This window comes from Panthera leo, chromosome A2 (assembly GCF_018350215.1).
Source record: "Panthera leo isolate Ple1 chromosome A2, P.leo_Ple1_pat1.1, whole genome shotgun sequence".
Classification (NCBI taxonomy): Eukaryota; Metazoa; Chordata; class Mammalia; order Carnivora; family Felidae; genus Panthera; species Panthera leo.
The window spans coordinates 31,751,964-31,777,297 of NC_056680.1; the positions used below are offsets into that span (position 1 = coordinate 31,751,964).

The following is a 25,334-nucleotide window of genomic DNA, read 5'->3' on the forward strand; positions in this document are numbered from 1 at the left end:
CAGCTGATAAACGGGGACACCATTTTAGAACGTCTCGGCAAAATGTCGAGAGGATCTCACTTTCTCAATATCACTCTGTAATGCAGTGGCTTTGGGGTCTCCTCCATTTAACTTCAGAGAGATCTAGGCACCATGAACTGAAGCAAAGTATTAATAACAGTAACAAAAAGAACAGAGTCCAATCCTCTTCCAAAACAAGCGTGTCCAAAAATAAGAACAAGTGGTCTTACTTTTCCAAGTGATTCTGTCCGTTGCATTCTGTCCTTCTATGCCTCCCTTTTATTAAAAGTGTTTACATTTCTGAGTCTGGTGATCACTTAAATATATACATTATATAGCACCAAGGCAGCAATTTTTTTCCCAGAGATCATATGAAACTGAATAGTTAACATAACTAATAGCTGGTACAATCTGTGACATCGCTAAATTACTTGTGGGCGGATACTTTCCTAGAAATGCCAAAATACACTCACACGACTCTGTAGCACCTTGATGGCAGCTAGGTTGTTTTAAAAAGACAAATTACAATTTCTTAAAGGTCACAATAAAATATTTACAGATAGAAAGTAAACAATAGTGTACCGTGATAATGAAGGATCACTTTTGTCATAGTACTACATATAATGTAGAGTACGTAAAATGCAGTGATTTGACTGCAAGGGACAACATAATGCAAAAAGCAGTCATAATAGAATCATTTTACGTACAAAAATATTACATCACAATAAATAATTTCAAACATAAATATTAAACTTTACATCATTAGGATATTCCACATATATATACACACACACACATATATACAGATATATATGTGTGTGTGTGTATATATATGTATATATGTGCATATGTACACACACACACACACACACACACTCATACAAGTCCTCACACACCCACACGCACACAAATTTAAGGTGGAGGTATTGCATTACTATCCTTCATCCATCCCATAATGGCTTCCTTTTCAGAGCACCTGGAAATAAACAAACCAAATAAGAAAAGTAAATCTCCTGTATCAACTGTGGTAAGTCAAGAGTAGATAAGCCAAAGATTTTTACGTACAGAATTTAAAAAATGACACTTGTTAACTTCTCTGGATTTTTAAAGTGATATGTGTCTGCTATAGGAACATGGACGTTTCAGGGGAGTATATAGAAGAAAATAGACTCCTAGCCTGAAATCCCCCACGTGAGATAATGCTTTTCAAATATTGGCACCTTTCCTTCTAGTTTTTTTCCTAGACATACATGTAAATATTATAATATACACTCACTCAAATTTTACTACACATAAACACACACAATACTATTTTACTAGATATCAAATATGTAAAATACATTTAAAATGGGGATCTCTAGTGGACACCTGCTGACTTTGCCTGTCTCCATCCCATCTCATCTTTCCTGATAACAATCGCCTCTTTCCTCTTCTAAAGGAAGCTGTCAATCACCTGACTCCAGGTGGGTACATGAGTTCAGGACATTGTCTCCTGGACATGGTGATTGGTTCAGAAGTGCCCATGTGGCAAACAAGAGCCTGAGTTCTTGTGCAGAATGGATGCTGGATGTGAGCGTTTTTTGGGGGGCAGCTCATGGTGTTGGGGAAATGGTCTGCCTGAGAATGAAGCAAGCCTTGTTGACTGATGGGAGAAAAAATGAGTACTGATGACTCCGTTTGAGCCTCTGGATCCAGCTATGCCTGCAGCTAGCCCACTGCTTGGATTTCTCAGTTCCTTAAGATGATAAGTTCCTTTTTTTCCTGTTGCCTCTTGCAATAAAAACAATCCTAACTGAAGATCATAGTTTTGACTACGGATTTCAATTAAACTGAAACACTGATACACAAATGTCAAGTAGGTACTCCTGTGTCAGGATCTTGAAGAGCCCTCCAGGAGAATGGACTGCTGAAAGCTTGAAATAAGTTGCAGAAGGGTCACATGAGTTGGCTGAACTCATACCTTGTAGCTGAAGGCGCAGGGACCAGAAAATGAGTGACCGATTCATTCCTCTGCCCAGCAGAGGGAGCACTTGCCAGCATAATGTAGTGAGACTAGGAATTCTCAAACCTTCACACGCATGACTCTCTTGTGGATTTGTTAAAATACAGATTCTGGTTTTGTAAGTCCAGGGGAAGGCCTGAGATTCTGCATTCCAACAAGTTCCCAGGTGATGCTGATCATGCCAGTCCTTGGATGACACGCTGAGTCACAAGCGTGTGGAACAGAGCATTGATTGAGAGCACTGGCTTTGGTGTAGGACACTGATGGGTTCCGCCGAAGGAATCTATTGTGATCGTAAGCAAGCTACTTAATTATGTGGGCCTGAGTTTCTATCTGTGCAATGAGGGTAAGTGGCCCCTCTTGTGGCTTTACTATGAGGTTCAATGAAATAATGCCAGCAAAGTGTTCAGCCTGGTGCCTGGCACAGTCACAGCTCAATGAATGTCATGAATATTATTAATGCAGTACTCTCGGGCAGTATCTCAAAAGTTAATCCGTAAGTCACTTGAATCAGAATTCCCTGTATCAAAATTACAGATTCTTAGATGTGCCAGAGACCTCAGGACCTCTAGAGATGGAGCCTGGTTAAGTTTTTAAAGAAAAACTGCAGAGGAATCTGACGCAGAAAGCCTAGGGACCTCCTATCCACGGGCGGAGAACAGATGAACAGGGCAGATGAACAGGAAAGAAAAAGTTACAACAGCCAGTCAGTTTCAAGATGCTTAATAGTAACCTTTCCGGGGGCAAATGACTTGCTACATTTGCTAATCGTGAGTTTACAAAATAAGAGAGAGAGAGAGAGAAACGTGGGACCTACTTACCTTAACTATAAAATTCGAACCTCCAGGCCAGTGCCAGAGGACGGAGTACATTTTCCACAGTAGCCACCGCATTTTCCCATGACTCGGGTACCGTCCTGCAAGAAAACGCATGCTCTCAGACTCCCTGCCTGACTAGTGTTTCCAAGGCTTGCGCTGGCTTTTTGGACATCTTTCTTGCATGCACGGGAGGGAGGTAGGCCTTCTGAATAGAAGCAGACCCCAACGTCCCCACACGATCTAAAGCAGAGGCTGACAAACTATGGTCTGTGGGTCCAATCCAGCTTGCCACCTGTTTCTGTGTGGCTCGTCAATCATCAATCAAGAAGAGCGTTGACATTTTTTCAACGGCGAGAAGAAGCAAACCAAGAACCGAATTTCCTGACATTTGAAAATTGTACGAAATTCAAGGTTCAGTATCCATAATCAAGTTTTATTGGAACACAGCCATGTTCATTCATTCACTTAATGTCTGTGCCTGCTTCCAGGCTGTAAGAGCAGGATGGACGGTGGTGACAGCTCTCATTGCTTTGCACCGCGACTCAGCATAATGCAAACCACAGGGACACAGGGGTGACTTAACAGTGTTTGCAATGCTGTGCGTGTTGCCATATCCTAACATTGTATTTTGTTTCATTACCAGCGCATACCATCGTGTCAGAACAAGAAATGGAAAGGGACTGTGTATGTTGCTCTTTTAAGGCACTGTTGTATGTGAGCTATTCTGTTATCAAACTTAGATGGCAAAGCATTGTGTTTCTCATGCAATGACACCACAGCTGTGCCAGGAGAATACAATATACACCATCGTCACCAACCTCAGCCTCAGCACACGTTTCCAACTCACAAGGAAAGCCATGGTCATAAATTTAGAAAATTCAAAACCGAAGATCTCACCGTAGCATTGTTTCTTCCCAACGATAAAAAAGTGAAACCGAGTAGGGGCACCTGGGTTAAGCAACTGACTGCGGCTCAGGTCACGATCTCACGGTTCGTGGGTTTGAGCCCCGCATCGGGTTCAGTGCTGACAGCTCAGAGCCTGGAGCCTGCAGCCTGCTTTGGGCTCTGTGTCTCCCTCTCTCTGCCCTCCCCTGCTCATGGTCTGTCTCTCTCTGTCTCTCAAAAAATAAATAAACATTAAGAAATTAAAAAAAAAATGAAACTGAGTAAAAATAATGAAACCAAGTAAGTTTCCAAGTGGCTGATGCATTAGCTAAGCCGGGAAAACAGTTTGCCCCATGGTGAGTTAAAGACATCCTTGTTTCATTGTTAACAGCTGAACAAATGCGTCCAGAGAAAATAAATTGTTCAAGACTACAATCGTTTTCGGGAGGAAAACAGTTGCTTGAAAAATCGATGACACTGACAGTAACATCAATAATCAATTAAAACACGAGGCAAATAATTTGGGGGGGGGTGTTGTTTTTTGTTTTTGGCTCCTGATGAGCTGAGAGGTAGGTATTATGGATATCATTCAGTTGTTTATTTGAGACGATGCTGAGCGTGAAGTGACTACAGACTTGGCTTCTGTGAATAGTCTGTGTGAAATGAATTCAGGCAAGACAATTTCAAAGAGGCTGAGAAAACACTAGCACAGAACAGCTGAAGTGGAATCTACCAAGATGTGTTGGCAACTGACAGTGGTAAAAAAGTATGTGAACGCAGAGAAAGCTTTAGTTGGTCAAATTTACAAAGCTCATAAAAATGTAAGGTGTCTGAAGCCTATAATCACTTCATGTATTATCCATCAGTAGGTGCTTGGTGGAAAAGAGAAGAATCCATCAGGTGTTACAGAGCCAGGATGAACAGCTTTCGCTACCACGACCTTATCCATCATCAGTTTTATAAACTTTCCTTGTCAGAACTAGAAACGGAACGCCCTGACCCATGCTGCCATCTAGCAGTTTGATAACTTAGCAGTGGACAGGTTTGACGGTGAACTTTCGAGCTCAGAGCTGGGATTAACATTTTTTTCTGAACGAGAACTGCTCTCAGTCGCTGTAATTGGACACCCCCCTGGCTGTGCGCATTAGCTTTTGCTATGGATCTGACAATATTTCTTAGGGAATGGAACCTGAATTTCAAGGCAAAAGTGCATTTACAGGCACAGCTTACCCTGGGGTAAAGTCATTTTAACGTCAATTAACATTGTTCCAATCGTAAGTAGGGTGAAGCCGCTTTACGTGCTCTCCATTCTGCTGAGAATGAAGACAAGAAGCCGTATCTCAGGCCACGTATATTTTTGGTGAATGTACTTTCTGAGCTTGAGTGGCAGCACCCACACCATGTTCTGGACTTTGGGCTAAGTGCCAAGCAAATTTCATATCTCAAAATCCATTTAACAAGGCATCTGAGAAGCTTCTATCTCGCCTTCAATGGCAAGGGCTTAATCTGTGATGTAATGACGTACAAAAGGGCGAATACCAAGAGAAAAATCGAATAGGATTCTAGAAATGCTTGCCAAGGTGTGAATATGCTCAATTAAAAGGACATGGTTGTGGACTATATCAGTGTTTGACAATATCTATTTGTGTAAAATAAAGTTTATAAAGATGAAATGCAGAAAATCTCATCGCTGACCCGCATTAACAAATACTTATCATCAGCTTTGATAACAGAGACTTAAGCAAAATATGCAGCTAGTTTAAGCAAAATATGATCATTTCTGAATATTCCATGGTTCTCACTGCTAAGTATGTTTACAAAAAAATGTACTCAATTATTATTTTTAAAATTGAATCAATAAAAATTTTGTGCAAATTTGTTTTCACTCTTGTCATATAAATACATATACAATTAGCACTGATTTTTGCCCCCTGGCTGGCAAAGTCTAAAATATTTATAAGTATTCATTATTCAGCTTTTCACAGAAGAAGTTTGCTGGCCTGCGGTCGATCCCTTCCTGACTCTCCAGATGCTATCATTTCCCTCCACCCCACCCCTGACCTCTGCCTTTCGTTGGGTTGTTCTTCTGACGTGCCCCTTATAACACAGGGCCTTTGCACATGCAATACCATGGCCTATGCCTGGAACTCTCTTCCGTGTCCCTTGCCCATCTGTGTACACTGGACCACCCCAGTTTTTGACTGTTAAATTCTTCAGAACCCAGCAGTTACCTACCACATAGCATCCTATAAAACTGGGTAATACTTTCTTTACATCTGTCTTCCTGCTAGAATGTAAGTCCCACAATGGCAAGGTCAATGTCTTCTTTTGCTTTTAAAGTTTATTTATTTTAAGAGAAAGAGAGAGAGTGAGAGAGAAAGAGACAGCCAGTGAGCATCCTCATGGGAGGGGCAGAGAGAGAGGGAAAAAGAATCCCAAGCAGTCTCTGCACTGTCAGCGCAGAGCCCAATGTGGGGCTCGAACCCCGAATCATGAGATCATTACCTGAGCCAAAACCAAGAGTCGAACGCTTAACCGACTGAGCCACCCAGGTGCTCAAGGCCAATGTCTTTTTTAAATTTCAAGGTCTCTAGAACCCAACAGTGTATGGCTCAGGCTGGGACTAAATACAGATTTCTTAAATGAATGAATGAATGAATGAGAGGCTGAAGCTGATATACACTCTTCTTTTTGACCCGCAATTCAGATCGCTTGCTGAATTAATTCCCCTAACACTTTACCATGCTGTGACAAACTCCTTGTCTAATTGTGACATCATATCTCACTGTGTAAATTTCCCATGTTGTGTTAGCCACCCCCCACCCTTTCATTCCTGCACAACGTTTGGCATCTTGGATGGTTCACATTTTTCACTGTCCAGAGAAACACTGTGATGAACTATACTTGTGCCTGCATTTCAGGATATCTTCAGGCCACATTCCCAGAACTGGGTCAAGGTCATGAAGGTTTGGTTCATATTGCCAAACTGTGAAAGTCTCTTGCAAATAATGGATAATCTTGTTTAAAAACAAAGGGAAGAAAAGCTCTGTCAATTTAACAAAGAGAACAAAATAGTTTCTCTCCCTTTTAAAAATTTGCTTGCCTTTGATTATGAGTGATGTTGAGTTGGAAGAGTGATCTATTTCTAAAACTCAAATTGGTTCTGCCTTTTAAACTTTTTTTTAACATTTTTATTTATTTATTTTTTAATGTTTATTCATTTTTGAGGGGGGGAGGAGCCAAGAGAGAGGGAGACACAGAATCGGAAGCAGGCTCCAGGCTCTGAGCTGTCAGCACAGAGCCAGACGTGGGGCTTGAACCCACGAACTGTGAGGTCATGATCTGAGCAGAAGTCGGAGGCTTAACCGACTGAGCCACCCAGGCGCCCCTAACTGGTCCTACTTTTAGGGGCCCGTATTAATTCTGGAGCCAATCTGATACCATCAACTGGATGTGATGCCAGACCAGCCAGCCTTCCGACTAGGAACCTTCTCTGGAGGCTAAATCGCTGGCCTGTGGGTCTTCAGAATGCTGATGTGCTGTGAATGTCTTCTGTCTCACACAAGCTCATGCTTTCTTCACACTCTCTCTGGACCCAGCAGTAGAGAGAACCACAGTCAGACTGCCTGGGGCTTGTATTGCATGTTTAAGCAACTCTCTAAGCCTCAGTTTCCTAGAACATCTGTAAAATGGGGGTAATATTTGTCTGCCCTCAGAGATCTGCTATAAAAGCAAGAATGTATGCAAAGTGCTTAGCAGAGTTCTTGGCCTGATGTGCTTGCTCAAAAAATACTAGCTATTATTATCGTAAAGGTAGTTTTTCATGTGTGGATCTCCATCATAGCCTTTTCTCATGAAGAAGGAGAAAAGTCTGGGTAATTATAAAGGTGCCGATAATGGCTTTGCAATGTTCATGCTATTTCACTAATCGGGACTCTGTTAATGTGATTTAGATCAAGTCTGAGCTAAAACTCATCATTTTTACTACAGAACACAAAGAAAAAAACATACTAAGAGAATGATTAGCATAAATATGATTGTCATGGAAACAGTGCCTATTTCAGAGAAAAAGGTATGCTTTCCAGCATCTTAGAAGTACCTACTCACATACAATGAAACACTAATTATAAATCATTTTTATTTTCTTCATTAAAGCAAGTACTCTAAAAATCTCTTTTCAGTGAATATTTTGTTAGCTTAGTTTGAACTGTTACATATAATTAAAACGAGAGATTCTCTGCTCCATTATGAATAGTTTGTATTTCATACTTTTCGTAAATGTTTCTGGTTTCCTCCATCAACGTGAGGTAGGCTTTGTGATTTTACTTGTGATTTTCTGGAAGCGTATTGATTTACATTTCTTTCTTTTTTTTTTTTTAGTTTACTTATTTATTTTGAGAAAGAGAGAACATATAAGCAGGGTAAGGGTAAGGACAGAGAAAGAGGGAGGGAAAGAATTCCAAGCAGTCTCCGCACGGTCAGCGCAGAGCCTGACGCGGGGCTCGAACTCACAAACTGTGAGATCATGACCTGAGCCCAGATCAAGAGTCAGATGCTTAACTGACTGAGCCATCCAGGCGCCCCTGATTTACATTTCTTTGGAGTGTGCTGGTGGTGAACTGCCCATAAAACATGGGAGGTATATATATTTCCCAATATAACCCTACACAGTCACATATATGTGAATATACACATTGTTTAATATTTAGAATATATTTAAATCTCTAACTTCTACAGGAATGTATGGAAGAAAAAGTACACATGTCTAAAATGTCATTTTTCCCTCCTGGCCTGCAGTATGATTTCTATGTTTGCAGACAGTGGGATTTTCACAAGTGAACTACGAGGTAGGAGGCAGTACATGGAAGATGAATGAGCATTGACTCCGGACCACGTATACACTTGCACCCTGACCCAACACGTTCATCTCGTGTTCCCTTAACTCCACTGGTTGTAAATGAGCTACAAGATATGGGAAGCAAAAACAATATAGAAACAGGGAGGTGGGCACAACGTAAGAGCCTCTTAAATCTGGAGAACACACAGAGGGTTCTGGAGGGGTAGTTTGGGGGGGGCGGATGGGCTAAATGGGTAAGGGGCCTTAAGGAACGTACTCCTGAAATCACAGTTGCACTACATGCTAACTCACTTGGATGTAAATTAAAAAAATAAATTAAAAAGAGATATGAATTGAGGCCATCTCCTCTATGACAATGCAAAATTCATTAATTTTTAATTTCAAAGCAGTTCTTCAATCTACAACCCTCCCTCAGCGTAAGGAATGTCTGTTAGGCCTCAGGGCCAGGCAGCCAGGCCTCAGAAACACAGGCCCCGCCCCTCGCCCCTTGCTGACCCCACAAATTCCCCAGGCCTGCAAAGAAGCAAGAAGACGGGTGGGCACCTCTCCCATGTGGCCTGAAGTGAACCTCCCTTCGCTCTGCTCAGCTCTCAAGGCTGTTCCAGAACCTCCTCCTGGAGGTTCAGATAGCAGCTCTGAGGATGGGCGTGGGGAGCCCCGGGAGACCTCTGGATGGGGCTGAGGGCCTTTTTGTATCCTGAGCACATCTGTGAGCTGAGGGGGCACAGAATGTCACTGGCAGAGGAGCTCCGAATTCCAACATCTCCTTTCCGATCTCACATCCGGGCCATGCTCCCCTTTCTGTGGGTCTCCCCCTCACACACAAGCAGGGTAGAAACTCTAGTTCCCGTGCACAGCAGGTGCAGCTAAAGCACCGCTGGGAAATAGGGTTGTCCCTCGCTCCCAGGTGGGGTGGGGACCCACCTGGTGCTCTGGGGTGCCAGCCACCAGAAGTGATTCTGGTGATTCGGTTTTACCCTGGACAACTGGAGTCTTCCTCTAGTTTTGCTGGGGAAAAACATTTTATTGCCAACCAGGTTTGGAGAATTGAGGTTTTCACCATGGCTTTTTCTTTGAAGCTCTCAGCAGAAGACCGTAGGAAAGTAAGGGAGGATGATCGGAGGCTGAATCAAAGCAGGGCCTCAGTCCCTCGGGGCAACACGCGAGTAGGTAATGGTGGGAGCAGGACATTGCAGGGTTTTGCAAAGTGTGTTCTAAGGAACACCAGGTTATTCGAGGGCAACTAAAAAGTGTAACTTTGAAAAGAAGCTTCTGGGGTTGGTCTAACTCAGGCCAACAGTTCTGGAAACGTGGGCAGAGACCAGGGCCATCAGCACCACCCAGGAAACTGCTGGAAATGTCCATTTTGGGCCCTTCCTGAGGCTGGCTGTGCTTTTAACTAGCACAGCAGGTGATGCACGCTCCAGTTTGAGAACCGCTGATTTAGGGCAACACTGGTTTCGATAAAGTCACACAGGCTTCCTTCCTGTATACTTCATTCCAACCTTTAGTAAGCTCAGGCTTATCGTGCCTCTTCAAGAAGCAAATAAAATATACAATTTTCTTCCAGATGTCATTGGCCAGGGAGGCCTGTGTTCGGGGCGCGTAGTCAGGGGATGCTGCTCTGAGAGCCCCTCAAGCAGGTGAGGCACACAGGGCAGCACGTGGCACGGCAACCAGGAGCCACAGATGGCTCCGGCCGGGCTCCCAGGGATTCACAAGGAGTGCTCAGCAGACCCTGGAGATTAATTTTTGAGCTCCGGCTCTCCGGGCTGTCACAGAACACCAAGAGTTTTTTTTTTTTTTTTTCTTTCTTTCTTTTTTTTTTCCGGAACACCAAGATTTAAAAAAAGAAAAAAATGCTGGCAGGCAAATGTCAAACCAACCCCCTCCAGGAAAGGCGGAACTTCTCCCAAACTCTTGGGAAAACAGCCAACCCGTCTTTGCAGGGCAGTGATCATTCTCTCCAGAAGGTGGCGCTCTCCGCCGTAATTATTTTTAGGTTCTGGATGAAAACAACAATACCGATAAGGGCTGACGGGATTGAAATTTAGGTAACGGAGTCTACATAGACGGTTTCCTACGGAATCATGCTTCGTGTCTGACCACGTTTTGGCAGTTAATGTTGTTGTCCCTCGGAGTGACTAAAACATAATATATGGCCCCTGGGGGGTAGTGGTGTGGAAGAACATAATCATTTGGTGGCACATTCTAAAGCAGGCGGGCCGTCTATCAGCTATCTTTATTCCTTTCAGTGCAAAGGAAAACGTTAAATGATTTACGAGCAATCAATGGGGACTGGCTTAGAGCAAGATGGGAGTCAGCTTTTTCTTTTTTCTTTTTTTTTTCCATAGACAAATTTAACCCTGGAAGCTGAAAATTGGGGCTCTAGAAACTCAGGGATTCCCCTGGGAAGTCACAATTGGATGTTTCGTCCCTTCCTGGGGGGGGGGGGGGCGGGGAACAGCTTGAATTTCTTCTTTATATTCATTTTGATAAGGTTTAGCAGATAAAAATACAGGGCACTGAGTTAGATGTAAGTTTCAAATAAGCAACAAGTAATCTTTTTAGAATAAATATGTCCCACACAGTGTTTAAGACATGCATGTAGTAAAAAGAAAAAATGTTCCTTGCTTATTTGAAATTCAAATTTAACTGGGCGTCCTCTACTTCATCCGGCAACCCTACTCTGGAATGATAACCCCTTTCCCCGTTCTCTTCCTCTTTGTCCTCCCCCAGCCACATTTCTGAGGAGACCCCGTGTGAGGGTCACGGCTGAAGCAGGACCTGGGACCACAGGCCATACTCTGGTAAATTTCCCCTTTGTCGTTGGGGTCAGGTTCCTGTTGCAGGTTCTCAGAACTGAGGGAAGGCTGGAACACGCAGCAGTTTCTGTCCTGGGTATATACAAGGGGAGTTAAAATTCTACCCCTGCCTGGGAGGTTCCCATTCAGTCAGTCTGGCTGGGGTCTGGGCACATGCATTTGAAACTTTTCCAGGGGATTCTGAGAAACACCGCCGAGACCAGGGTTTCTCAAGCTGTGCCTTGCTTATGATCCACCTGGAGACCTTGTTCAGCGGCAGATCCGGACTTAGAAGCCACGGGCCCCCAGAAACTGCATTTGCAACAAGCCTCAGGTGATGTTGATGCTCTATGTGGACCACACCTTGAGTGGCAGGATTTTTGAGCATGAAAACCTGGTAACTGTGAAACCCCTGAGTGTTTCTCTAACACTCTGCGAACATCACCTGATAACATCCCTACCTTCCAGCCTCTGTTGTACTTCCATTTTTTCTTACAACAACAACAACAAACACACATCCTGTGCCCTACGTTCACAAAAGAAATCCAATGTTGACTAATTGCAAGGTGTTGGAGCTGCACACTCTCTCAGAGGCTTCTTAACTGCTTTCAGCTTCCCCGTTAGGCATCGTCCAATTACTTGGATGGTTCACAGGTTGAGGACTCAGGGAAGGATTCACCAGAAGCGAAGCAAGGCTCTTTCGGATAAACTCAACTTACACTTGCTTCACCTTCAATTTATGTCCTAAATTTCCTTCCTGACACTTTGCAAAATAGTTTCAGCAAGTGGGAAAGCGCGTTCGTCCCTTTAGCACCACCACAACAGACCCGGCAAGGAAGGAAGGAAAGAGAAAAAACCAAAACCCAACGGAAGCCACTAGGTCACCTTACCGGGGACTTCTTAATGTCGGAGACCGCGTAGTTCCCTTGTGATATCCATCTGGCTGAGTCAGTTAAAGACAGGCCGGTCCCGTAAAGGTTGATGCTAAAACGACCCTGGAATAAATAGCCAATGAAAAACACTTTTAGTCCACGTGATGTCCTAAGTAAAGGCCACACAATGAAGGGCCCTTGGAAAGGAGAAGGACATTAATTAATTACGATAGCTACTAATTAATGAGGGTGGTTTTTTTTTTTTTTTTTTGGAAGGTGGGGGGAAGTCTGGGCCAGGCACTTTACATGCATGCTCGCAAGAGCTCTCTGAAGGCGTTCTCTTTACAGATGGGGAAACTAAGGCCCGGTGGAGGTGATTAGCTTCTGCAGGAGACAGTGCGAGGCCAACTCACATTTTCCTGACTTCAAAGTCCTCGCTCTCAACCAGCGCCATTCTGCCTCCCTAACCCAGCAATCCTGATGTTGCTCACAATTATCAGATTCCTTCAGGAACAAAATACCACAGTGTAATTTTTCTAACAAGATCTCGCTGCCAAAGCTTCCCGGGCCTCCGCTTCCCCGCCACGCTGAGCACTGCGCGGCCTAAGCACAGCAGGGCGGGACTTCAAAGGACAGGTGCGCTCTCCGGGACGGCCAGCAGAGGGCGCGCGCGGCCCGTTCTACACAGCCTGCAGCGGGACCGCCTCTTCCAGGCCGGGGATCCCGGATCCCAACCCGCTCCAAGATTCCTTTCAAAACCGGGCCTCTGTGTTTCCACGTTTATTACTAAGGAGACGCCGCCGCAGAGCTCCTCTCCTGCGTTGCCCATCAGTCTCTGTTTCTCCCTCGCTTGCAAAAATGACTCCACAAAGGCACCTGAAATACTTTGCTGAGGCTTCCTTGAACCCCACAAGGAGCGGTTTCAGAACTGAAAATGTTCTGCACCAACACGCTCACGGTGAATGTTTCCTCTCGGAACCTGACACGGTCCCGTACTTTGTCAAAGCAGTCTTTAATAAGGCGAGGCGGACTCCGCGCCGGCCAGGCCTATGTAAAAATCGGGCTCTTTCAGGGAGGGAGGGGGGGATGAAATCTCAGAACCTCAGTTTGTCCGCCTGTAAAATGGAAGATAGTAACAGTATCTGCCTCAGCCTACTGTAGGGAGGGCTAAATGAAATTAGCCATGCAGCACACGGCTGGTACCTGACTTCGGAAATCCTGGTTATTGGTTGTTTTGTGTTGGGTGTCTCGCTCCAAGAGGAACAGTAGACTTAGGGGAGGGACTTGGTATTGCTTTATTTATATCAATAACGGTCTGTAACACATAGCTAGGCAGTTGATAGAGTGTTAATAAATATTCCATCCTGGCTTGTCCACTATGACCTGGCAGGACTAGGGGTACCCTGCAGGCTCCCTCTCTGTGTCCGTGCCATCACTATTTCCTAACCAGAGGTTATCAACCCCTTTGGAGCCTTAGATTCCACATGTATGACATGGGGACAAAATAACATTCCAATTCTCGGAAGTGATACGAGCATCGAAGTTAGTGGCTCTCCACAGGGGACGATTTTGCCCCTGGGGGGAAATTTGGCAATTATCTAGAGATCTTTCTGGTTGTCATAACTGGCAGGTGTGTGTGTGTGTGTGTGTGTGTGTGTGTGTGTTACTAGCATCTGGTGGGTAGAGACCAGAGGTACTGCTAAATAGCCTGCGATGCACAGCACAGTCCCTACAACAGAGATCGATCCAGTCCAAAACACTGATAGTGCTGACAGTGAGAAACTCTGGTTGTGACAGTTTGGATTTTTCCTAGAATCCAGATTCCTCTCCTTTTCGTGTAGGCTTAACTTTCCTGAGTCCATCTGTAAGATGGGTTAGTAATGCCTACACTGCAAATAGGAGGGGGTGAGGTAGAAGGTATAATGCATGTAACTCATTACCTGGCACAGAGTAGGTGATATTTAAAAAGTATTTTTGGAAATTATGATGTACCCTACAGACATTAGTGGTTGGTAGGCGAAGTGGCCTCAGTAAGTGTCCGTGACTGTGGCTGCCCTGAGGCACGAAGCCCAACGTTGCCCGGCCTCCTCAGATACACACCTCTCCCAGCTCTGCTCTCTCACCTGCTATTTCCTTATTTCACTCTCCTGCCTGTCCTGAGGCCATGTTCACACCGTTCATTATGACCAGACCCCACTGCAGCCGAGGATCCCTCTCTTTCTCCCCTTCCCATCCTGCTTCCCATGTGGATGGTCTGTTCCCCCCCCGCACTGCAGGAGAAGGTAGCGTGATCTGCTTTGACCTTAAGGTTCCTGCAAGGTCCAGGCCCCTGACCTGCCTTGTGGCCCAAGAACTTCCCCCGCTGATCTGGGCGTCCGGTGTCTAAGCACCCTCCATACACACGTCTGGCTAGATCTGCCCTCTCGGAGAGGGTGACAGACCCGATGGAACGGGCAGTCTTCCTCCTTGTTCTCTTTCCACCTTTTCCAGCACAGGGGACCTACGTTTTCAGCTGATAATGACCACCTTAAGTTAAGGGTCCCGTGAGGAGTGAAAACTTACTGTCCTCTGAGCTCCAGGTGAGACATCTTTGCCCCTACAGCCCTCATCTTCGAGGGGTAGAGGGTGGGAATGTTATAGCTACTACCTCCTGTGGCTGATTTAAGAGGGTAAAAATAATTCCGGGTTATGCATGCACTAGAGGATCCAGAGGGATTTGAGAAAGATGTGCCTGAGACTAGGAGAGGTTTTGTTCTTTGTTCAGACAAAGGAGAAGGCTGAAAAGTCCTCTCTGCAAGTGGGGTCAGGCAGACCCGTCTGCCATCATGGATTTGCACTCAGACACATTTGGGATCAAATCCCGCCTCTACTGAGCACCAGCTGTGTGGGTTTGGGCAAGCCCCCTTCCCCCCACCCCCGGCGTCTCTGTGACTCCATTTTCTCATCTGAAAAGGGGGGACATTCTCGCTGGTGGCTGCTGTGGGGTGACATGCCACACCGCCCTAGGAATGCTGAGCCAAGTCTAAACTCTAGTAAACACTCAGTAAGTGCTACCAATTCCAGCATCAGTAACAGTAACGCCGCATCCCCTGTGGTCAGAAGAGGAAAACACATTCTGGCTACATTTCCCGTTGAGGGCCCTTGGGGGACCTGCTCTTACTGCTAAGTAAGTCGCCAAAGCCACAGTGTGAACGAGGAGGAAACAGCACATTCCCTTTGGCTTCTGTGCAATCAGCAGGTCACAGGAGGGGCCGACCGCTCCAAAGCTCCTCGCACAAGGGTGCTTCTTTGGACCTTTTCCTGGAAAACCCGTCTGCAAAACTCAGGGCTTTCATCAGTATATGGAGTTGGTGCTCAATAAATGTCTAAGGGATTGAGTTCTGAAAATCCCTGATATGGCTTGAAGAACAGGCTAGGAAAAAATACAAATTAGCTTCTCATGGGCTTTGGGTTTTCTCATTTAGCAATTGCTTCAGGGTCAGGATTTAGCAAATCAATACGTTCATTTGTCTCTGAATTATTAAAAGAAATGAATGCAGATTACCTTTCATTTACCTAAACTTCCCCAAAGATGCGCAGAGAGAAACAAGAAGATCCTCAGACTTTTGAAAAAGGCAGGACAGGGCTAATCTATTAGCTGTTAAAATGCAACCCACACCAGTGGGGTGTTTGAAGTCATCTGCTGCTCTAAAGAAACAGCACTTCAAAAGTTTTCAATTCCTGGGTAATAGAGGAGAGGCCCCCTTTTACCATTATGTCCTTTGTTTATTTTCTTTCTCCCTGAGAGCTTCCTTTTCACTTCCCTAAAATGTTTAACATTGCTTTCTGAAGCTGGGGGCTGAGAAAACACTTTGTTAAAAGAAAATTCAGATGTGTTTGTCTTCGGATGGTCTCTGATTGGGCCTAAACCCATCCTGGGGAGATGGTGTATTCCCAATGCAGCTCCCCGTCCTGGTCCCCAGACTTTTGAAGGCCCAGGGGTGCCGAGTGGGAAACTCCTGGCCCAGAGTTTAGCAACGGCCTCGTGAGGACCCCTTTCGAACCAAAGCCAGAACTGGGGCCAAGTTCTTCTGGCCTGAATCACGGAATTCGTCACGCCTTCTCAGGGCCGCAGCTTCTTGCAAAGATGATGCCGATTTTGCAAAAGTGGCACCAGGCAGATCCTTACGACAGCGCGTTTCAAAATATCCACACCTCCAGAGCGGCAAGGGCATGTGGCAGTGTGGCCGGGCAATGAGATGGCCGCTGAGCGGCTCTGCTGAACAGCAAATCCAGCAGACGATGGTAAACTTGCCCTTCGTCTGGACACTACACGTTTTATACATCTAAGGAGGGATAGCAGTTTTTCTGTCACACAACGTTTACAATTTGTAACGGCTGACCGTGGTGGTGGGTTAGAGCGCGCTTGTCCTGGCTTGCGAGAGCCGATCGTGCGCATTTCTGCCGGACTCCCCATTTGGGGACATAACGCTGGTGGCTTGAAATCAGTTACGGGCGTGGGGGCGGGGCGGAGCGAGAGTATTTACACCTGGGAGGCTGGCAAAAATGCTACAAAGCAGGACTTGTGATTTTCTTAAAGAGCCAGTCATGAAGCCTATATCGGCCTGTCACTGACTGTATAACATTCACTCTGTGAACCAGCACGGTTTGTTTAAGCAAAGCCCCTGCCCTCTGATGCCTAATCTGCTTCCAGATGTTTACCGTTATAGCAGGTGCATTTTGCTGCATGTAGCTCTGAGTGGTTCCTTAGGAAACACTCCTAGGAGTGGCGTGGCTACATGAGTAGCTCAGAGCATCTCTGAGACTTCCTGCAGGGGGCCAAACTGCCCTCCAGAGCAGCTGTTCTAACTGTATTCCCGGGAGCAGAAGCAGCCAGGGGTCCCCTGCGGACAGGGCGGGATGTGGGTCCTCAGTGGGGGGAGCCCTTAGCACATACCTGCGGGCACTTGGCAGCACTGTAGCAGTCCCCGGCTGTGGCAAAAGGGACAGGGTGTCCTTCGCTGGTCCGGGCAAACTGTAAGTCAGTGGCTGCGGGGTTTTGCAGAAAGGGAGAGAAGAGAGAAGTCCGAAAAGGTACAGAAGGGATAGGACAGTCACAGGGAGGCGGGAGGGAAGAAGGATAGTGAGAGAAAGAGTAAGAGGGAGAGCGGAGAGAAAAAAAATACCCGAAGTGTCATTAGTGAGCAAACGGATCCAGATGTGCAACAGATCCAGATGTGCACTGCTTTCCCCCTTGGATCTGTGGTTCAAGAGCCTCGCTCCCTGGGTTTTATCTGCACGGTCTCTCCATGGGAGGGAAGCCAAAAGGGGGGTTTAAGATGACTTTGGAATTGATTCTCACATAAATAAATAAATACGTGAATCACGTCCATTAAAGGTAAGCGTCACTGGATGGCTGTGAGTCTCCTACGTACAGCCTCCCAGCTGTAAGGATGGGAAGAAATCAGCTACAAAAGTATCTCCAGCTACTTAGGAGTTACTTCCTGGGGCTTTAGCTGCCCTCCCATGGCCAATGCACTAAGCCTGCCAAAATGTGGCGCAGTTAGAACCCTCATCTTGAAAGTATTAATGGCAGTTTCTCAAGTTTGGGGCTACCTTGGAGTTTAAAAAAAAAAATCCAATGAAAACAATGCTTGTGTTTTTAACCTCTTCATAGCTCCGGAGAGCAGCTCTACACAGAGCAGGAGGAGTCGAAGCAAGGATCTCGCAAAAGCCATCGCTGGTGGAAGGAGAGGCCGCTTTTACCTCCCTGCCTTGCCTTTCGGGAACAGCCCTTCATCTTTCTACAGTTAACCGAGCTCCAGTGGGAAGGAAGTCTGAGCTCCCTGTCCCGCAAAGAGAGGGGCCCTTGTGGCCACAGCACACCGAAGCCCGGAGTCTCAGCTGGAGTGTTTTTCTAAGCGGAAAAACTGCAGACTCTCTGCCTTTAGCCCCCATCAGGCTTGCGGAAGGCGATAAAAAGTAGCTTGGTACAAATCAAGTTTCATCCACCTCGAGGGGAAAGCAATGCAATATTACGGGAGCAACGGTAAAGAGGAAAAATTAATTATTCATTATTTCTGTTTTTCCTCTATTCGAGGGAACACGTTTGGATCGTTCAGCTATCTACAACCACGCCTGTGATTAACGTCCCTACGAAAAGGCAGTGTTGGCTGCAGGATAAAATCAGCTCGCGCGGAGGCTGGTTACAAGAGGCAAGCCCGTGGTCCGCTTCTCTTCTGTAAATCGACAACTGGATAAAATTAGCCGTGTGCCCCTGCATGTGTGTGCACTGTGCAGGGGGGAGGCGGTTGGGGGAATGGAAGATTCCATCAGAATCTCTTTAAGGCGTGCAGCTGCTCTGTCTTCTCCCTTCAAAGCTTCTGCTACTACCCTTCCTTTCCCCACGCCGATACCCTGTGCCTGGCTAACTGCTACTTGACCTTAAGATGTCAGGTTCAGTGTCATATTTTGGGGGATGCCGTCCTGACTCCCCCCACTGCAGTGGTCCCCTTTTAGTGGCCTTCACCTACTCCACGCATTGATTTCTCACAAATCTCACGGGAACTCCGCCCTGGGCAAGGCACCTTCCAGGGACTGGCTGTACAGCAGTAAAACGGAAAGGAGCCAACCCCGCCCTCACGCAGCTTGGACCCCAGCTGTCGTCACTGGATGGCAAGGCAACCCATCTCGTTCCGCCGCAGCATCTCAGAGCCTTGCCCCCGGGCAGTGTGCGGTGTGCAGTGCGCTGGCTGAATGGGGAGAGGAATGGGCACGTCCCCTTCTCCGTGACATTCTACCGGACTTACTTATTATCTGCATCGTGGTCAGGTCTATTCTGATTTTCTGGAAACTGGAAAACCCAGCTGCCGTGTAGTCCTTCCGACACTGGCAGTCATCCCGTCGGCTCCCGTTGTAGGGACATTCGGTTGGGTTGTGCAGCCTACGTCACGGAGAGAATGTTCTGGTGAGGATGGCAGCTACTTCCGGGGCATCTCCAGCTGTCTGTGCCCTTCCGAGCCCGAACGCTCCTACCTGTGCCCGTATACCTCGGAGAAGTTTTCTGAGTCACCATGGACCAGGGTTATGAACTCTTTGGGGTGGTCAGACTGCATCCCTGCACAGAATATCTGAAAGAGAGGCCAGAAATAACCTAGGAAGAGCAGCTCAGAGGTGAGACCATGGGACCCAGGGCGACTCACTCTCCAATCATTCTAGAAATAATGACTGATATGCATCGCTCACCTTCAGGAGCTTTCCCGCGATGAGCAGAAAGTATTCACCATCTTCAGTGGCACCTTTCAGTCTCTTTACCTCCTTGCAGTTCTGGGGTAACTCACCTAGAAACCACGAAACGTACAAAAGGAGTGTGATGCTCCCGGATCCCCCCGCTGTCTGCCTGGGGAATGAATGATACTGTTCACACTAACACTTTGCAGCTTGAAAAGGCGGGGTGGGGGGGATAATTTCCTTAGAATAAATTCTTTCCCTTTTGGGGGGTAAAAGTTTTTTTTTCTTTGAGTTTTATGGAGAGGTAACTGACCTATAGCAGTGTATAGATTTAAGGCGTAGAGCATAGTGGCTTGACTTCTACAGATTGTGAATAGTTACACTAAGTTTAGTTAACATCCATCATTTCCTACAGATAGATGCATAAAAATGGTTTTTGTTTCCTTTTTGATGAGAACTTTCAGGATCTACTCTCTTCGCGACTTCCAAACGTAGCATACGGCAGTGTTGACTATGGTTTTCACGCTGTGCATTTCATCCCCAGCACTTATTTATCTTATAAATTCTCTATTTCCAATGAGGGTGGGCAAACGAACAAGGAAACCCTGGTCCTCGTGCTCCGGAGAAAGGGCTTCAGCTGGCCCACTTACAGTTATAGATATTGTGACAAGTTTTCCTTTCTTCTGGCTTCAGGTCGGCAGGGCATAAGTGGCTGGGCTGATCCTCGTTGGTTAAACACTGCACAGATCTGTGTGTCACTCCCACACCACAGGACACTGAGCACTGGAAGGCAGACCAGAGTCAGTGATGCAGCCCCGGAACCCGGGAGGCATGGGGTCTAGTGACGCGGGGCTCACAGCTCCACGTCCGAGGTGTCATTTCAGACCCTAGGCTGCTAAAAACAAATGCTGACGTATGTGCAACACTTACAGTGGAGCAGTCTCTGTGCTAAGCATTATACATCCATGTTCATATATGTGGGTATCTTACCTGTGTATTTATATTTACATGCATAACATATATACTTATATATATGACATATATATCCGATATATAATTTTCTCATTAAGCCTTACAAAAATTTTCTGAGATAGTACTCCCATTATTCTATTTTTACAGAGAGGAGATTGGGGCCCAAATGTCAAGAAACTTGTTCAAGGTCATGGTAGAGCCAGGATTCAAACCCTAACCCCTTTCAACCGATCCTGTACTTTGTCTCATCGCTTGGCCACACTGAGAACCTAGTAGGCAGGAGCCAGGGGGTGGTGGCAATACTCCAAGGACAGTCGCAATTTTAAATGTTCTTGCTTATTGTACGCCTAATGCAGTGAAATACTCCCGTTGAAGAGGGACTAGAGTCTGCTGACTTCCTAACCGCGGAAGCAACAACGAACTCTTCTGTAACTCTTACTAGGTGACAGAGTTCCGGGAGCTGGTGTGGAAAAACATCGTGGTAAAATACGCGTAACGTGAAGTGTGCTATTATGATCTACGAGCTGTTTACATATTAACTCGTCCCTTCTTCACCACCACCCATTTTGCAGATGAGGAAACAGAGACACAGAAGTGTTGCACCTCTCATTCAACTGGCAAGTAGGAGGGCCAGGATTCACAGGGCAGGCGTCTGGCTTCAGAGCCCGTGCTCTAAGCTCTGGGTTTGGCCACCCTGCCAAACGAGAAGAGAACCTTCTCTTCCCATCAGCCCACCTCGAAGTGCTAACACCAGTGTCTTCCCAGCATCCCTCCCGGAAGGAGGCTCCCTCGGGACGGCCGAGGCAGGACATGTCTAAGATGAAGTCTGGGATCCCAAAGCTTTCCCATTTGATCACCGAACAGTCTACTTACGCTGCCCCAGTTGCCGACTCTCCAGCTGGCCGACACAGGGCACTCCCTCAGGTAGCACGGATGGACGCTGGGGGGCTGAGTGCCCGGGCAGTTGACGGCCGTTTGGTAGCTGTACTCATAATTCTCCTTCCCGGTGTAAATCTCGCTACAGGAGACGAGCCTTTGTCTGTAGCCCTTTCCACAGGTCACTGAGCACTGGGAAAACAGGGGGTGGGAGGAGAGGCTGGAGCAGCGCCTGGGGGCAGCCCACAATAGGCCCCTGACCCCCACATCCAACGTTGACCCCGGACGACGCTGCAGAGAGCTCTCACTTTATTAGCTTGTTTGTGCATTGCAAGCGGCAGGCCCCGAGCGCACCACGGACAGACAACCCTAAAAGTCGCCTTCGGGGATCTAGTGTGGCCCCCGCTGCGGGACGGTGTGCCCTGAGCCCTTGCTTTGGATTTCAAGGGGAGGAGGGGAGGAGGCTCCAGCTGTCCCTGGTTCCATTTAGACGCTCCCCAAAGCCCCACTGCACATGCTTCTCCAAACCGGAGATGTGGCCATGGGGGACGGGAGGAGGGCGTATCACAGCTCACCTGAGTTACAGGTGAAACCCAAGCACTTAGCCAAAAGGGGACTTGGGCGCAGTTTTCCTTTCCTGCTCCGTTCGTTTTGCTTTCCCGTCTGCCCCGCACTCACTCTCCTTCTCTCTTTGCTCTCCCTGCCCATACGTCTGGACCGATAATGTCACCCTTCTGCTCTCCTATCTCTTTGCCTATCTAACCAGATCAGGCAGTCACTATACCTGTTGACCATCATTACACGGCATTTACAAATATGCAAACAACACGCCCAAGGAGAAAGAGAGGACGTCTTACTAGCGTCCAAGATCCTTCCTGTGATGAGACACCTAATTGGTTACTGACGCCATGTTCAAGTAGGTTCGACCTCCCACGCTAAGTACTTGATACAATATATTTAGAAAATAAAAGTGCATCGTAGTGAATTTAGTTTTGATGGTGTTTTTTAGACAATGTGGTCAGATAACCGGCCATCCCCTGGGAAGGTGTCACATAAAATTAAGTGAGAGGATCAGGATTCTCTAGACCAAAGGTTGCCAGAGGCGTCCTGGATGAACCCCTGACCCAGTCCGCAGCAAGTGGTGTGGTCTGCTTTTTCCAGGGGGAGCATCCATGAGGTCTCACTAGCTATTAAAAGCCACAGTGTCATTCTTTCCTAACGTCTCCTGAGCTGGTGCTTTCAGCCACGTGGCTTTCGTCTCCTATAACTACCTGTTCCAGGGAGAAGATACCTCTTGAAGAGGTCCTGGAGGCAGGGGGGTGACAGGCCCAGCCAGAGGCACACGGAGCATCCCTGGTCCTTCCTTTTCAGATGGCTCGAGACCTGGAAATGTTGTGCATGTTTCTTCCTTCTTCGGCTGCCACTGTTCAAATGCTTGAAGAGCCAGCAGAGGCCAGGCCCGGGGAGGGCGAGGCTGGTCTGGGTGTTTCGTGTGTGGGCAGATCGCCAGCCAATGCTGGGTCTGTCTAGGCTGGGAGGGAGGAGGGGGACTGGCGGGGAGGAGGGAGGCAGGGAAGCTCTTACTCTTGACTCTCCATGCCCTGGGGGGTCATGTGCTTGCTTCATTATGAGCATATATTACTTTTCTAATGTGAAAATAACAGTAAAGCAGGATGAAATGGTAAGAATGTGCGCTCCTTGCATTAATGATGCACTTCAGGCCTAAGCCGAGAAATGCATGATGAGCCAGGGGTGATGGGGTGCTCTTTTCCCATCTGGCCCAGGTCTGCTCAAATTCAAGGAGAGTCAGAGAAAAGCACTCAACTCTCCAGGGGACAGAGGTCCTAGAGAGAAGGCATGGCTTGCTGTGGCTCTTGAACTTTTCCAGAAGCTTTTCTAGAGGGATTTCTGGTCCAGTGGCCCTTGCATCCATGTGAGGTCCTATCTCCAACCCTTCTCCACTTTGCTATAAGTTTCCAGAGTTTTTAATCCATGATACACTTGAGAATTTGCAGAAATACTGAAGACTTTTTTTTTTTTTTTTTTTGGAGAAGATTTGGATCTTCTCCAAGTCTCATCTGTTGGGGGGTTAAGATTAAGGTTAAGATAAAGCTACAGGAGTCACATGACTCAGTCTTAGATCGCAATTCTTTTAGCATAATAATAACACACAAAAGACTGGCTAAGATGAAAAGTGAAGAGGCCAATGTTTGCAGTGTGACAAGTGTAGAAACTCCAGAGAGAGGAACGACCAAGAAGTAAGCCAGAAACTACTAAGAGGAGGCCTCCAGGAGGCAGAGAGGAGAGCTCAGAGGCCTGAGGAGCGAGAGAGGCTTTTCCCTGCCTGGTGGGGAACCAGGCAGTTACGGACCTGAGAACCAGAAGTTATGGACCACACCTGACGAGGACCGGGGAGAAGTGAGTTGAAGAGAAGAGAGGAACCCTCCCCAGACGCCTTCCCCCAGACCCTCCTTGGAATCTGGATGGGTTGGAACCTATGCCTCAAACCCAAAGTCAAAGACTATTTTGAGCAAGCATCTGGACTCCCAGGTTCCTGGCTAGCCAATGGTAAATGTACTTCCTAATGATTTGGACCACGTCTCCTTTCCACTCTTTAAGAGTTGGAGAACATGCAGAGTCGGGGTAAAGGAGGGCTTCTCAACTTCAGCACCATGGCCATCTGGGCCAGATAGCTCTCTGTTGTGTGTGGGGGGGGGAGGAGGGGTGGCTGGGTGGGGGAGGGCTGTCCCACATACTCCAGGAGATTTAGCAGCATCCCTGACCTCTACCCACTAGATGCTGGTAGTATCCCACTTCCTCCACTTGTGACAACCAAAAATGTCTCCAGACATTGCCAGATGTCCCCTGGGTGAGGAAGGGGAGGCAAAAGTCAATGGAGCAAAGAGAAGAAGGATGGGGAGACATAGTTAGAAAGGACTCTAGGCCAGCTACAGTGAAGGAAGCATTTACCACCCAACACACATATCGTCTGCATGCAAATATTCCTCCTATTGAAATGTGAAACTGCTGCCCTGTGAAACTTTGCTACGAGCCCAGGTAATTCCGAAACCTCTAACTCCTTTTGGGCAAATGACAACTGGTTTGGATGTTAGAGGTCTTTCAGTCTTTGAAAATATTATGAGGCAGAGAAGGAAGTAAACCATAAGAGACTCTTAAATACAGAGAACAAACTGAGGGGCTGCCGGAGGGGAGGTGGGTGGGGGATGGGCTAGATGGAGGATGGGCATTAGGGAGGCCACTTGTTGGGATGAGCCCTGGGGGCCATATGGAAGGGATGAATCACAAATTCTACTCCTGAAATCAAGACTACACTGTACATCAACTAACTTGAATTTAAATAAGTAAATTTAAGAAGTGTTACGAGGTTTGAAAACAATGTGATCATGTTTGGTCTATTAATAATAAAAAGTTTCTAGATTAGGCACTGTGGGCAAAAGAAGAGAAGAAAAAAATTGATTCCTTGAATACTTTGGAAAATCATTTGGTTCCTCTGGATCAGAGGTTGTCAAAGAGGCAGCCCATATCTGGCCCACAGAAAGGTTTGCTTTGCCCCACATAACGTTTTCAAATAAAAAATTGGAGTCCACGTTTTAAAGTTAGGAGACCCCGCATAAAAGTTCAGATTTTTGTCCTCCTTGAAAACTCAGGTCTGGTACCACCGGACCCACATTTCTGCATGGCCTCTGCTGGAGAGGGAGGGAGCTGCTCCCATCACACGGGACGTGCTCGTTTGTCACAGTCTCTGCCATTCCTTGTTGTCTCCCCGATGCGAAAGGCATCTTCTTATGTTAACTCTCTTCAGACACCAACAGGCATCACATGAACTAGCAGGCCCTGTGATAATTCCTCCTTTATCATACCAACAGGACATCAAGGGGAATCACAGGACTGAGGGGAACCGAGAGATCATCTCAGGCATCCTCCTACCTTGCACATGGGGGGAGGGGTCTAGCCTCAGCAGGTGGAACTGGCAGGTGGGTCCCAGTCTCCCCCGTTCCTACCCAGAGGTCACTCTGT

At 46.8% G+C, this 25,334-nt stretch overlaps 1 protein-coding gene across 2 annotated transcripts in view; it reads right to left on the bottom strand.

The window, feature by feature from the left end:
- Positions 1-849: 849 nt before the first annotated feature.
- Positions 850-25,334, bottom strand: part of ADAMTS9 (ADAM metallopeptidase with thrombospondin type 1 motif 9) — a 160,610-nt gene continuing 136,125 nt past the window's right edge. For both annotated transcript variants that reach the window (XM_042929907.1, XM_042929906.1), the window contains 9 exons: positions 21,294-21,488; positions 20,099-20,231; positions 19,464-19,558; positions 19,254-19,348; positions 19,028-19,161; positions 17,176-17,267; positions 12,258-12,362; positions 2,824-2,918; positions 850-976 (listed from right to left, as the gene is read on the bottom strand). In XM_042929907.1, coding sequence (XP_042785841.1) covers positions 2,829-2,918; positions 12,258-12,362; positions 17,176-17,267; positions 19,028-19,161; positions 19,254-19,348; positions 19,464-19,558; positions 20,099-20,231; positions 21,294-21,488 — 939 coding nt within the window. In that variant the 3' untranslated portion in view covers positions 850-976; positions 2,824-2,828. The remainder of the gene's footprint in view (positions 977-2,823; positions 2,919-12,257; positions 12,363-17,175; positions 17,268-19,027; positions 19,162-19,253; positions 19,349-19,463; positions 19,559-20,098; positions 20,232-21,293; positions 21,489-25,334) is intronic.